This window comes from Neoarius graeffei, chromosome 8 (assembly GCF_027579695.1).
Source record: "Neoarius graeffei isolate fNeoGra1 chromosome 8, fNeoGra1.pri, whole genome shotgun sequence".
Classification (NCBI taxonomy): Eukaryota; Metazoa; Chordata; class Actinopteri; order Siluriformes; family Ariidae; genus Neoarius; species Neoarius graeffei.
The window spans coordinates 81,259,559-81,274,767 of NC_083576.1; the positions used below are offsets into that span (position 1 = coordinate 81,259,559).

Sequence of the window (15,209 nt, forward strand, 5' to 3'; positions counted from 1 at the left end):
CATTGTGGGACAGGGTAGTTTAAATTTCCAGCTGTTGAAGCAGAGTTGGCTGGGCGGAAGAAAGAGGCCATACACACCACATTAATTCCCCTCCTTTGCCATCTGAGCTGCTGAATGGCACTTCAAAGCCGGCGTGTGTTGGTGCTAATCCCCCACAGCCGGACTCAGGTTTGAAGTGTGATCAAAGTGCGGCCTGCACTGATAGATGGGCTCTTCAGCTTGCTGGTTGTCAGGGGACCAGGAAGTGTGTGATCGTGACTAAGGATCTGAGGAACCTCGCAAAATGGGCTGAAGCAACCCATACCTCCTGACCAGATCTACAGTTTCACCGATGTAGCCTGTGAGATAACAAATTCAGGGTTGGTTCAGGACATCAGGTTAGTTATGAGTACAAAAGAAAACTGATTTTTCAGGAGTCGAATTTCAGCTCATCAGCTTTCTTGGGCACTCTCGAAGATGATATGAAGGAATTAATATTCATTATAAGCAGTTCTAATGAGATCCAACCCTGATTTGAGAAGATGCATCAAAGTGGATATCAAGTGGGTGCTTTGAAAGGAAGACTTGTAGTATGCCATGATGTGAATATAAATTCTGCAATGAAAAAGGCATTTGATTAGCGCGGGATCACGACCTTTTTTGTCGCACCAAGCCCACTTGACAGCCAGGCCAGTCACCTTTCCAACTCAATCAAACACCAATTGACTCCTTCAAATAAGACTCTGACACATCCATTCTTTCTCGTGTTGAACACCTGAGTGAGCAGATCGATAGCTTTTAAATTACTCGTTAAGATCATGCCAGGAAGTTCAGTTGGCTCAGCATTTTTAAAAAAGGGTAGACGGTTGGTGTTTTCTTTGCAAGTGTTTGAAATAGTCTGTATTTGGATTTCTTTTTTTTTTTTTCTTTCCCCCCTAAGCACTAACATGTGTCTCGTCCTGTTATTTAACACCCCCCGCTCTGTTTTTCATCCTGCTGATGCCGTCCTCCAGGTTTTCCATAGATCTGTGTAGCCAGAAGGTGTGTTAGCCGACCTCTGGTGACCTCGGTTCTTTCTGTCGTCTCTCTGGAGAGAGGTGGCAATCTGCAGCTTGAGTGAATCTCACAATGAATTGAGGTCTGCCTGTCCTGCTCTTGAGTTAATATTGGCGTGTCACACTGTTCTTCAGGACGAAAGGGGGAGGATGTTTGCGGCTGAGGTTGTAAAGTGTGCCCTTTTGCCAGAGGGACTGCACAGCAAACTTGAGTCCTTGAGGAGAAAGGGTGAAAAACGAAACCGCATAAAGCTCAATATAGTTGCGATGCTTCTTTTGAGAATTGGGAGCTAAATGAAATGGACACGGGCCACAGCGGAGGGGTGGAGTGGATTTGCATATCTACCCTCTTAGCTCTCTTTCAGCAGTGCATTCTGGGTAGGGTGGTGCTCTGGTGCAGACGAAGGAGGTGGTTTGGTAGCCGTGGCCCTTTGGGCTCCTTCTGGTGCCAAGTGTTTTGGCTTCATTTTCTTTCAGCATGCTGGAGTTTACCCTCCTGCTTATTGCCGCTTCGTAAAGCCTGAATAGCGAGCGCACAGCGCCAGGCCAGAGGAGGGTCAAGGTTGAACTTGAACCTCAGCTGCAGGAGCCTTGCTGAGAGCTGTGAGGCATTTCTTAGGAACACAGGCTTGAGGCTGTCCAACTCGGACCCAAACAGAGGATATTGTGATGGTTAATTTCCTATAACGCATCCTGATGTTTTATTCCTCTTATACCACGTCAATTTGCAAATATGCTTTTGAAGTGATTTACCAAGGAATGACACGTCGTACATGTGATCCACTTGTATATAAACAAATAAACATTGCCTTGGGGAAATCTTCTGAAAACACATTATTATTGTTGTTGTTGTTATTCTTTTAGCCATTTCTGTTTCTTTTAAATTCTTGATTTTTGGGGTTTTGTTTTCGAGTAGTTTTTAATTTCTTCCTCTGCTGGTTCAGCAACACGCTCCACCATTTTGTTTTTCTCTACTCATGATCTCTGAACTGATGGCCTAGTAGTAGAGTAGCCAATCAGAGCGTGCGATTGCTCATATCCAGTGAAGTGAATACAATAATTTTGTTTAGATTACAATGGCATGTTCTCCATGGATGGATGTTGTTATATAAATAATATTTAATATAAAATCATAAAACCTTTGAATTACTGCTGGCATTAATGCCAGTGCCTCTGTCAAAGAAAATTAATCAACACATTCTGACCAATGAGAATCAAGAGCTGTGGTATAAAGCTATTGTTCTGTCTCGAGCACATTAGTTCTTTGTTCCTGTCTGTCTGTTACTAAAATTGGACAATCCAGATTTACAGGTTCCCATTATGGTGAAGATGTGGCACACTTGTGGTTTATTCATGTCACGTCATGTACTAGTGCATCTCAAAATATTAGAATATTGTGAAAAACTTCAATATTTTCCATCAGTTATTTAAGAAAGTGAAAATGTTATATATTATAGACTCATTACACCATAAACTAAAATGTTTCAAGCATTTTTCTATTTTAATCAGTATGGCATACAGTACAAAAACATAAAAAAAAACCCATCTCAAAATATTAGAATATTTCATTTAGAGTTTGAGTAAAACAGTATGAACACAGTGTATCTCTCGGTTTAGTTCAGTACACACGACCACAATCATGGGGAAGTGTGCTGACTTGACTGTTGTCCAGAAGATGATCGCTAATGCCTCCACAAGGAGGGTAAGCCACAAAAGGTCATTGCTGAAAAGGGTGGCTGGAAAAGGTGCACAAGCAACAGGGGATGGCTGCAGTCTTGAGAGGATTGTCAAGAAAAGTTGATTTGATTCAAGAACTTGGGAGAGCTTCACAAGGAGTGGACTGAGGCTGGTGTCAGTGTATCAAGACCCATAACGAACAGACATCTTCAAGAAAGGGGATACAACTTTCACATTCCTAATATCAAGCTACTCCTGAGCCAGAGACAATGTCAGAAGTGTCTTATCTGGGCTAAGGAGAGAAAGAAATGGACTGTTGCTCAGTGGTCCAAAGTCCTCTTTTCAGATGAAAGTACATTTTGCATTTAATTTGGAAATCACAGTTCTAGAGTCGGGAGGAAGAGTGGAGAGGCACAGAATCCAAGGTGTTTGAAGCCCAGTGTGAAGTTTCCACAGTCTGTGATGATTTGGGGTGCCATGTCATCTGCTGGTGTTGGTCCACTGTATTTTATCAAGTCCAAAGTCAACACAGCCATCTACCAGGAGATTTTAGAGCACTTCATGCTTCCATCTGCTGACGAGCTTTTTGGAGATGCTGATTTCCTTATCCAGCAGGACTTGGCACCTACCCACAGTGCCAAAACTACTCCCAAATGGTTTGGTGACCATGATATTACTGTTTGATTGGCCAGCCAACTTGCCTGACCTGAACCCCATAGAGAATCTATGGGGTATTGTCAAGGGGAAGATGAGAAACACCCGACCCAAAAATACAGATACGCTGAAGGCCACCATCAAAGCAACCTGGGCTTCAATAACACCTCAGCAGTGCCACAGACTGATCACCTCCATGCCACACCGCATTGATACAGTAATTCATGGCAAAGGAGCCCCAACCAAGTATTGAGTGTATAAATGAATATACTTTTCAGAAGTTGGACATTTCTGTATTGTAAATCCTTTTTTTGATTGATCTTAGGGAATATTCTAATAATTTGAGATACTGGATTTCTGATTTTCATGAGCTATAAGCCATAATCATCAAAATTAAAACAAAAAAGGCTTTAAATCTTTACATGTAATGAATATAGAATATATGAAAGTTTACCTTTTTGAATTAAATTATGAAAAAAAGAAACCTTTTTTCATGGTATTCTAATTTTTTGAGATGCACTAGTACGTTCCCTTATTGCATGTTTGTACTTCTGACTTTGTTCAGACGAAGTTATATTTCGTTATCAACCTCTAAATTTCACAAAAACTTTAAATCTCAGTTACTGCTAGCCAAACCCAGGAACTCAACCCTGGTCGGTCTTAACACTTTATAGAGGTGAAGCATCGCTGCTCTAAAATGGCACGACCCTGGTCGTTAAACTCGATATGCTCTCATAATTTGGTAAAAGGGCTGCTTGTGAAACCCTGTAAAAATGGCTGACCTCTGCTCCCTGCTGCTCTGTGTGTGTTAGGAGCTGGAAGAAGCGCTGCTGAAGCAGGACCGGGACTTCCTCTCTGAGCTCGTCTGCTGTCTCCTGCAGGGATGTTACCAGCGAAACGACATTACGTAAGTTTTTCTCTTTCCATCACGACAACTCGGAATCTAATGGATTAGAGGCTTATCACTTGCGCAACCTTCACCAGCACTCTTGAAGAATGTGTCCTAGCTCGTGCAGCAGGTTGGGCTGACCAACCACATCGCCCAGACATGCTCGAACCATTCTGGCGGTTTGCCCGAGGCAGCTGCAGCCCTGTTTCCCGAAATGGGTGGTTGAGTCAGTGCTGTGATAAATTCCTTGACCCCTGAGGGAAACAAATATCTCATCAGGTAGAGTAGCTACGTACCACAGGTAAAAATGACCCTGCCAGCACATGTGGTTAACAGAACAACAGGATTTATTGGACTGGACAGCTGCTGGGCCTTGGTCTTTTCACACACACACACACACACACACACACACACACACACACACACACACACACACACACACACTCTTGCTGAGTGTCCTGGAGAAGGGGGGAGTGAAGACAGAGAGAGTGATAGGATAGTGGGGGGCCCGCAGCTGTGTGTGAGTGCATTCTGCTTTCTCTAGATAAGCCCATTCTTTCCCTCTGTTCTGCTCTCTTTCTTGTCTGTGTTGTGGCAGGGTTCACCCCTGGCCTGGCCTCTTGTTTCTGTGCATCCTAGCAGGAACCAGAGCTCTCCTTGCTTTTGGATGAAGCCAAACAATGTGACCCAGAACTAATGCTTGTTTGCCCAGTCAAAACCAACTTGATAATAGAGCCAAATAGACGGCTGTTGTGTGTTTTCCAACCCTTCAATGCTTTCAGCCATATGCATACATTGCTATTTGAAATGATCCCTTGAGAATAAATTGACATTGAGGTGTCCAAATATTGGTCCAGTAACTATAGATAGATAGCATGCTGATTACGTAAGTAAAATGAGAACGTTTGACCAAAAATAAGAAGAGTTTTACTTTTATTGTTTTGAAATAAATTTTTGGGGGAAGAATGAAACCTTGGGTAAATCGAGTGAATTTTCACAAAGCATTTCTGAAGTGTTGTAACTCCATCCATATTTAGCATTATTGGGGCACCCATGGCCCGAAGGTTAGCGAAGCAGCCTTGGGCCCAAAGGGTCGCTGGTTCGATTCCCAGCAGTTGAGTGAACGAACAGGACTTTCCCCTTCAGATGGGTTCAGTGCAGACAAGGTATTTCACTGTGCTTGAGTGTACGAGTGATAAATAAAGGCATCATCTTCAGTATGAGCAGCGCAAAGCAAAAGTCTCACTTCGCTCTCAGAAATGAGGCACAAAAATAACACTATAGTGTTTAAATCCACAGGATTAGAGGCAGCGTTTAATGTGCCGTCATAATCTCCAGCTGCTATAGAGCCTCACACTATATATTTCTGTTAACACGATATCATGATAGTAGGTTTCCAATAGGCCATTTACAGGAATTGGTCACGTGTCAGTTTTCCCCATAGCAACAAACCCGTGGTGGGCAAGCTAACTTGACATTCCTTGATAACCATGAGAGTTTGACTAGCGATGCGAAGCAATCCATTTCTATAATAACTGTTTTTTACCTTTTCTACTGGTTGTTTTTTTTTTGGACCCAAATTTTCGTGTGTACTTGGAAAAAGTTTGTGGTTTTAACTTTTGTCGTAAGTTAAAGCGAATCATTGGCCATAAGAGGTTTTTTTTTTTTTTTTTTTGACTCAAGTTGGTCGCCGCTGAAAGAAATTCACGTGTGAAATGGTGGGTTTCTCAGGTATGTTTATAACTTCTCCTTTTCTAGCTTTTATCATTCGCTTACTGTAGATTGCACCCTGTCCAGGTTTTTTGACCATGAGATCCTGCATTTTCGGCAGCGACCAACTTGAGTCCAAAAAACACTCTTTTACGGCCAGTGATTCGCTTTAACTTACGACAGATAAAGCGAATCATTGGCCATAAGAGGTTTTTTTTTTTTGACTCAAGTTGGTCGCCGCTGAAAGAAATTCACGTGCGAAATGGCGGGTTTCTCAGGTACCGTATTTTCTGGACTATAAGCCGCTACTTTTTTCCTAGGTTTTGAACCATGCGGCTTATACAAAGGTGCGGCTATTCTGTGGATTTTTCTTCCATCGCTAGGGGCGCTCTAACCGGAAGTAGAATCAAAAATAAGATAGACGAAAAATCAATGCAAAGAAGAATTAGCAGATCTTTAGCAGATAGAACACGCACGACAAATTACTAACTGGTAATTATTTTCAAATCCAGCGAAGATGATTAAAGTGACTTGTGGTTTCAAACACAGGAGAAATGAAGGTAGATAAATACCGGTTATTTTCTCTTGGTTCTGTTCCGTTTTAATCAGCAAAGTTGCTGCCGTGTTAAAAGGCACTGTTCGGAAAGAATCTGTTCAGGTACATACATGTACATTTACAGTACAAAATCGTTCTGTACATGCAGTAAATATCTAATTTTTCAACATAGATATCTGCGGCTTATAGCCCGGTGCGGCTTGTATATCTTTTTTTTTTTAAATAGAGCGGATGCGGCTTATATACAGGTGCGCTCTATAGTCCAGAAAATACGATGTTTATAACTTCTCCTTTTCTAGCTTTTATCATTCGCTTACTGTAGTTTGCACCCTGTCCAGGTTTTTTGACCATGAGATCCTGCATTTTCGGCAGCGACCAACTTGAGTCCAAAAAACACTCTTTTACGGCCAATGATTCGCTTTAACTTACGACAGAAGTTAAAACCGCAAGCTTTTTCCAAGTACACATGAAAATTCTGGTCAAAAAAGACAGTAGAAAAGGTAAAAACAGCTATTATAGAAATGGATTGCTTTGCATCGCCAGTCAAACTCTGATGGTTGTGAAGGAATGTCAAGTTAGCTTGCCCACCACAGGCTTGTTGCTATGGGGAAAATTGACATGTGACCAATTCCTGCAAATGGCCTATTTTCGCAGAGAAGCAGGAGCTGCTGGAAATCCAGTATCCGAGGAAATGATGTTACCAAGTGGTTCAGTCATTTCTGGAGAGGTGCACGCCAGACTATGGCATAGGGTATGCAGCTATGCCGTACCCTCCAGCATAGATTCAATGCAGAAGTATAAATTGGCCTGAACATGCTTCTATCGAGATGGCAGCATGAATTCTTTTTGAAGTGCTGCACATGATGCGATGATCTCCTCTGAGGAAAGCATTCACCGAGCACTCTCAAACTCCCATGATTGGCTCGTGTCGCTTTGATTGACTGGAGAGAGCAACACGCCAACCATCACACCATCCCTCCCACTGGGAGACCATGTTCTCTGGTCTGTTACGCTCTGTCGAACTCTCAGTCCTGGATGGCTGTGACGTCCTTGGGATTCAAACTTGCAATCTTCGAATGATCAGGTGACTGCTTTTTCCATTGCGCTGCTATTTAACCAGTTTGGTTGCTTCTGATGATGAACATTTGTGAAACTTAACATGGTGAGGAATGATGCTGATCTACGGAACCCTTGCGCTCAGTTGCAAGTTGTATAATTGGTGTGATGGACTGGAGCTTCACATGCTCTCCTCGTGTCCTTGTCGGTTTCCTCCTAGTTCTCTGGTTTGAGTCCATGCCTTTTGGATGGATTATTCTGACTTGCCCCTTGGTGCGAGTATGAATGAGTGTGTATTTGTGGTGTCCTGCTTTAGACTGGCATCCCATCCAGAGTGCATTCTCACCTCACGCCCTGTGTTCCCAAGATGGGCTCTGGATCCACCACGACTCTGATCAGGATGAAGCTCTTACTGAGGATGAATGAAGGAATAAATAATTGTGTAAATAGCAATAAATTGATATTCAGCCATGAACTAGGTTAACTTTATTTAAAAAAAAAAAAAAGTGAGATTAGTTTATGGCTGAACATTATTGCTATTTATAAAATTATTTATTCCTTCCTTCATGTTAATTTTTTTAAAGGTAGCGTAGGTAATTTTATGTTCATTTTTAATTTTTTTATTACAGTTCTTGTTATATTTCTTGACTGGGATCCCAACAGCAATGGATAAATAAAATGCTCTGACAATAAAAAAAAAAAAGCTCATCTTTGGTGGTGTCAGGGCTGTAAAAAGCATCTGGCCTACCTGCCTATCTACATACTTGCCTACCTGCGCGCGCACTGCCCGTGCACTCATTGTGTGCGACCGGAGTCTTCCACAAAGCTAGGCAGATATATTGCTTAAAGTGCATTTCCTGGACCAAATTCGTGTTTTTTTTTTTTTTAAATATGAATGTCCCTTTACACACTCATCCAGAAGGGTAATTTTGCCCAAGGCCATCTGTCTACAGCAGAAAAAAATAAAATAACAAAACGTGTCTGGGGAAAATCCCAAGGGAGTCTGGAGCCAGGTTCGTGACGTCACTTGTGGAAGCGCCAGCAGGCTGCGAGAGCTTGCACGGTTTCAGTGCACAGCCTGTGTAGACCAAGTTTAGCAGCTAGTGATTTTGCATTGAAATATGGAATTGTCACCTGAGCACAATGTGGGAAACGATGAGTACTAATCCCATCAAGATTGGTGTTGCTCCACCCTCCTATGATACATCGGTTAGCCATTTTAATAATTACGTGATAACATTGAAGAAATTTGCAGAAAACCACCAGCTCGTTTTCTCATAAACAAACCAGCGCTGATGTAGGATTCAGAAGGAGGCGTCCCGCACGTGACGTCACGAAAATCAGTGTTTCCTGGGAAATCCAAATGCCAAGTTTTTTCAGAGGCGGACCGATTCGCTTCAAATGGCTTGATTTCAACTGAATTTTTCTGGTATTGCGCAAGGTAAAAAAAATAAATAAATTGCGCAAAATGTGACCAATATTTGACCAAAGTTTTAATATAAAATAGGAGAATTACATTGATCTTGCTCCTGAATTTACCCGTGATGTGCACTTTAAGCTAGCATGCCACTCGACAGCTATGAGTACAAGCAATAGCTGTGTTCGTTGATTACATTCACAGTGATAATGTCGGGTGTTTTTTTTTTTTTTCTTACATGTGAATGAGATATGAGGTAGACAACGATGTGCTGCACCCCTCCCCCAACTTACACACTCCTCTCTCATATAGACTCGTCCTCTAGCAGTAGTCGGGCAGTGTGCGTTCATGAGTTTTGGAGGAGTGGCTTTGAAGGGAGGTTGTTGGATGCTTTCAAAATCCGACTTGCTGGTTTCTTCAAAATTACCTACCTTAGCTTTAATATACTTTTGTCATGCAGAAAAATAGGGAAAAACAGCAAAAAAGTAAAAGTGGCTAAATATTGTACATCTTATTTCTCCTGTCAGGCATCAGGCTTTCCGCAGCTACCTGGAGGACATCATCAACTACCGCTGGGAGCTGGAAGAGGGTAAACCAAACCCTCTGAAGGAAAACTCTTTTGAGGAGCTCCCAGTCCGCACACAGGTGGAGATCCTGCACCAGCTGTGTGACTATCGCTTGGATGCTGCCGATGTCTTTGACCTGCTTAAGGTAAGATTCATTCAGAAAGTGCAGAGTAAAGCTGTGTTGATACAAAATGCCACTACCACTAATAATAATGATGATGATGAAACTGTAGCGTGTACAGAGTGTTTCACGGAGATGTGAGGAGTGAAAACTTTTCAAGTAGGTTTTTTTTTTTTTGTACCTTAAAAAAAATCTGGTACTGAGCATTTTTAATTGGTCGCCAGTTTTGGTTCCAGCTCCAGAATCGTAGCAACAGGTAATGATACTTGGGGGCTGGTGGGGTGTTTTTTTAAATGATTCATTTTGCGAGATGTTCAAAAATCATTTGGTCCGAATGTTTGTCCTTTCATTGATCAGCCTTATAATTTTATTGCAGCCTTGACAACCAAAGTTTTTAACCAAAACAATAGTGTTACACCATAGACTTGATACAGCATGGTGGCTTCACTGTAATAATACTCCGGTTACTTTTACTGTTATCACTCTGATTGCTTCATCGATCCGTCTCCAAAATCCAATATTTGTGGCTGAAAATTGAAAAATGACCTGAAAATTGAATTTTCCTTTCAGTGCATCATTAAATGAGCTTAAATTGAATTTACTTAGCATGCACTATTTTTAACAGCCTTGTCACTGATTATTCTATCCACATTCACTGGATATGAGCAATTGCGTGCTCGGATTGGCTACTCTACTCCTAGGCTATCAGCTCCTATACCGTGAGTCAAGAAAAACAAAATGGCAGAGCACGTTGCTGAACCAACCGAGGACGAAATAAGTCTGCTTGAAAACAAAACCCCAAAAATACTTAAAAAAAAAAAAAGGCAACAAATTATGGAATAAAAGTATTTGATAATGTATATTATTATTGCATTTTTCACAAATTACTCCTGTCATTTTGCCGATTTGTTTACATTCTAAGCGGAAATGATTTTGTCGGATGTTTTGTATATATATATTTTTTTGTGTTTTTTTTTGTTTGTTTGTTTTGTTTTGAATTTGCAAAAAATAAAAATGCTCTGTTTCTCAAAATCCAGTGAAATGTGGATAGAATAAAATGGTTATTCCACTCAGTCTCGTCGTACATGGCTTATAGACAGCTCGGTGCTATGTGTCTCGTTGGCCATCAGCTCATGTACGACTTGATTTTGTGGAATAACTGTTAATTATATGGCGGTCATTAAATCAGTAACATACCTCCTACAAGTGATGCAAAAAAAAAATACTTTCTCACTTTGAGCATTTCTAGTCTTTCACAGCCACCATCACCCCCCCCCCCCCCCCCCCCTTTTTTTTTTTTGGACTGAAGTGTCGTCTCTTCTTCTTGACCTTTTCTAACAGGGGCTGGAGGCAGACAGCTTGCGTGTTGAGCCTCTGGGTCAGGATGGACATGGTGCCCTTTACTGGTACTTCTACGGCACTCGCCTGTACAAAGAGGAACCTGTCAAGAAGTCCCACAAGCTCGGGTATGCTTATAGGGAGCATGAGACTTTAGGAAGGAATGTTTAATGCCATGTTAATGTGAACAGTTTAGTGAACATCCAGTAATGCAAAGTGAAAAATGCCGTTGTCTTATGGTTTGTGCCACAGTGAAATCCTTGAAAAAAAAGCACCTGAGAAAAAGCGGAGGGGAAGACCGCCGAAAAGGAGGCACGAAGATTCAACACCAGTGTAAGTTCTGCATGAGATGAACATGAAGCTAGGCTGCTTTCACACAAGCCATTTTTCTCTCAACTGTCAGTGCAGTCCTATGCAAAGCAGCTGCTGGGCTGATGGAATGGGACTGGGTTTGAAAAGCTCTGCCGCCATCAGTTTTCTTTGTCATCGTGGAGTGTTTCTAAAGTTTAAGGTTCTCTCTCTCTCTCTCTCTCTCTCTCCAAGAACCATTGTGATAAATGACATCATGCACTTTCTATTTCCTGACCAATCAGATTGCAGCTTGGCTAGGAAATGAACACGGCATGGCCGTGTGTTAGTGAAATGAGTGATGTGCTTGATATGTTCAGTTGGAGATGTTTTGATGATATTTTATCATTGCATTGTAAGTACAACCCCAATTCCAAAAAAGTTGGGACAAAGTACAAATTGTAAATGGAATGCAATGATGTGGACGTTTCAAAATTCCATATTTTATTCAGAATAGAACATAGATGACACATCAAATGTTTAAACTGAAAAAATGTATCATTTAAAGAGAAAAATTAGGTGATTTTTAAATTTCATGACAACACATATCAAAAAAGTTGGGACAAGGCCATGTTTACCACTGAGACATCCCCTTTTCTCTTTACAACAGTCTGTAAACGTCTGGGGACTGAGGAGACAAGTTGCTCAAGTTTAGGGATAGGAATGTTAACCCATTCTTGTCTAATGTAGGATTCTAGTTGCTCAACTGTCTTAGGTCTTTTTTGTTGTATCTTCTGTTTTATGATGCGCCAAATGTTTTCTGTGGGTGAAAGATCTGGACTGCAGGCTGGCCAGGTCAGTACCCGGACCCTTCTTCTACGCAGCCATGATGCTGTAGTTGATGCAGTATGTGGTTTGGCATTGTCATGTTGGAAAATGCAAGGTCTTCACTGAAAGAGACGTCGTCTGGATGGGAGCATATGTTGCTGTAGAACCTGGATATACCTTTCAGCATTGATGGTGTCTTTCCAGATGTGTAAGCTGCCCATGCCACATGCACTAATGCAACCCCATACCATCAGAGATGTAGGCTTCTGAACTGAGCGCTGATAACAACTTGGGTTGTCCTTCTCCTCTTTAGTCTGAATGACACAGCGTCCCTGATTTCCATAAAGAACTTCAAATTTTGATTCGTCTGACCACAGAACAGTTTTCCACTTTGCCACAGTCCATTTTAAATAAGCCTTGGCCCAGAGAAGACGTCTGCGCTTCTGGATCATGTTTAGATACGGCTTCTTCTTTGAACTATAGTGTTTTAGCTGGCAACGGCGGATGGCACGGTGAATTGTGTTCACAGATAATGTTCTCTGGAAATATTCCTGAGCCCATTTTGTGATTTCCAATACAGAAGCATGCCTGTATGTGATGCAGTGCCGTCTAAGGGCCTGAAGATCACGGGCACCCAGTATGGTTTTCCGGCCTTGACCCTTACGCACAGATTCTTCCAGATTCTCTGAATCTTTTAATGATATTATGCACTGTAGATGATATGTTCAAACTCTTTGCAATTTTACACTGTCGAACTCCTTTCTGATATTGCTCCACTATTTGTCGGTGCAGAATTAGGGGGATTGGTGATCCTCTTCCCATCTTTACTTCTGAGAGCTGCTGCCACTCCAAGATGCTCTTTTTATACCCAGTCATATTAATGACCTATTGCCAATTGACCTAATGAGTTGCAATTTGGTCCTCCAGCTGTTCCTGTTTTGTACCTTTAACTTTCCCAGCCTCTTATTGCCCCGTCCCAACTTTTTTGAGATGTGTTGCTGTCATGAAATTTCAAATGAGCCAATATTTGGCATGTAATTTCAAAATGTCTCACTTTCGACATTTGATATGTTGTCTATGTTCTATTGTGAATACAATATCAGTTTTTGAGATTTGTAAATTATTGCATTCCGTTTTTATTTACAATTTATACTTTGTCCCAACTTTTTTGGAATCAGGGTTGTAGAGGTAAAATACAAAATGGCAATTTTTAAAAAAAAAATTCTATTCTATTTACGTTCACTGGATATGAACAATTGAGTGCTCTGATGATAGCCTAGTAGTAGACTAGCTCGTATACTGTGATGAGAGAAAAACAAAATGGTGGCGCGTGTTGCTGAACCAACCAAGGACGAAGTAAAAACTCTACTTGAAAACAAAACCAGGGCGGCATGGATTATAGCATTTTTAACAAATCGCTGCTGCTCATTTTGCCAGTTTGTTTACGTTCTAAGCGGAAATGATTTTGTCGGATGTTTTGTATAAAGTTTTTGTGTATTGAATTTGCAAAAAATAAAAATACTCTTTCTCAAAATCCAGTGAATGTGGATAGCAGGGTTCCCGCGGGGTCTTAAAAAGCCTTAAAAGCATTGAATTTAAGAATTTGGAAATAATACCTTAAAAAGCCTTGAAAAAGCCTTGAATTTTAATGTGTAGGTCTTAAAATCTGTGCACAGTATGTAACTTTTCCGTATAGAATTTCTCATTATTTTTTAATATCTTAACCGCCATTATTTTGGTAAATAATGTACCGGCGGCCTAAGTAAGTAAATGAGTGGCGGAACTGGAGCTGTGGGCGGAACCATGCTATCGCACGCACACCCCGAGGGCAAAATTCTTCGAACACACATCCCTGAACTTGTTTGGCGCGCGGTAAAAGGAAAGTCTGGAGAATTAAGTCCAAAAGTATAAACGAAAAGTCTATAGCCTACATATAGGCCTATCTATGGAAAAATGGGCAAATGTAAGTTTAACGAGGCATGGAGGCATCATATTTCATTTCGTGAGTGGGTAAAACCTGTCGATGGCAATGTATTCGAGGCGTTTTGCTGTGTGTGTAAAAGGGCGTTTAAACTCGGCACAATGGGCGTGAAGGCGCTAGAATCGCACGCGAAATCATCAAAACACATAGCATGTATGAAAGAGAAACAGCGAACGCCTTCCATCGCCATTGTTTTTCGGCCAGCCGAAGCGGCAGTCAACTTATGAAATGTGTCATTAATAAAACGTGGTCTGCTGAACGTTCCGTGATTTTGTATTGTGGTGGTGTACGGTGAGTACTCAGTACTGTGATGCAATAAGGTTACACTATTCATCATCCTTTGCACATTTTCACATTTGTTTGAGAAACAAGTAAACACAACTTTGAGATGTTTCTTTGCCGGTGAAATCAGCTGCGAAATTAGGTCTTGAATTTGTGTATAAATGGTCTTAAAAAGCCTTGAAAAAGCCTTGAATTTCACTTGAAGAAACCTGTAGGAACCCTGGGATAGAATAAGTTATTCCACTCAATCTCATCGTACATGGTTTATAGCCGACTCGGTGCTACGCACCTCATCGGCTATCAGCTCATGTACAACTTGATTTCGTGGAATAACTGTTAACTATTTATTGGTATCCACTATCGGAGACCAGCTGCACTTGATTTATCTGTATACATCGAGATTAAGTTCTCAATTAATACAAATCGATTTATTCATAAATCATTCATACGACCATTTACACAAGAAATTTGGTATTCATAAAAATTACGGGAAAAAAAAAATTCGTATCTTACTCCTGCTGCAGTGTGTGTGTACCTTTATGCACAAGAAGATGTAACTAATGTAAAATTCAATTTGATCAACTCATGATATTTGCCTGAAGCATAATTTCCATTTCTGCCTTTTAGCTTTTACCCCCGATCGTTAATTTCATGCTCCCAGGTGTGTGTGAGGAAGAGTTGTATTGGAAATGTGCTGTGCACGTTTATCAGTGATCAGCACACACGTGAGGGCAAAGATAATTTGCATTTCTGAAACATTTAAAAAGCTGCCAGAAAATTTCACTTGAGTTTTGTTTATGCAAAAATTTACA

The 15,209-nt window shown here is 41.1% G+C and overlaps 1 protein-coding gene across 1 annotated transcript in view; it reads left to right on the forward strand.

The window, feature by feature from the left end:
* Nucleotides 1–15,209, forward strand: part of LOC132890940 (chromatin remodeling regulator CECR2) — a 93,690-nt gene that overhangs the window by 47,370 nt on the left and 31,111 nt on the right. Inside the window, exons 2-5 of the mRNA XM_060928337.1 lie at nt 4,178–4,272; nt 9,521–9,704; nt 11,022–11,146; nt 11,271–11,351. Coding sequence (XP_060784320.1) covers nt 4,178–4,272; nt 9,521–9,704; nt 11,022–11,146; nt 11,271–11,351 — 485 coding nt within the window. The remainder of the gene's footprint in view (nt 1–4,177; nt 4,273–9,520; nt 9,705–11,021; nt 11,147–11,270; nt 11,352–15,209) is intronic.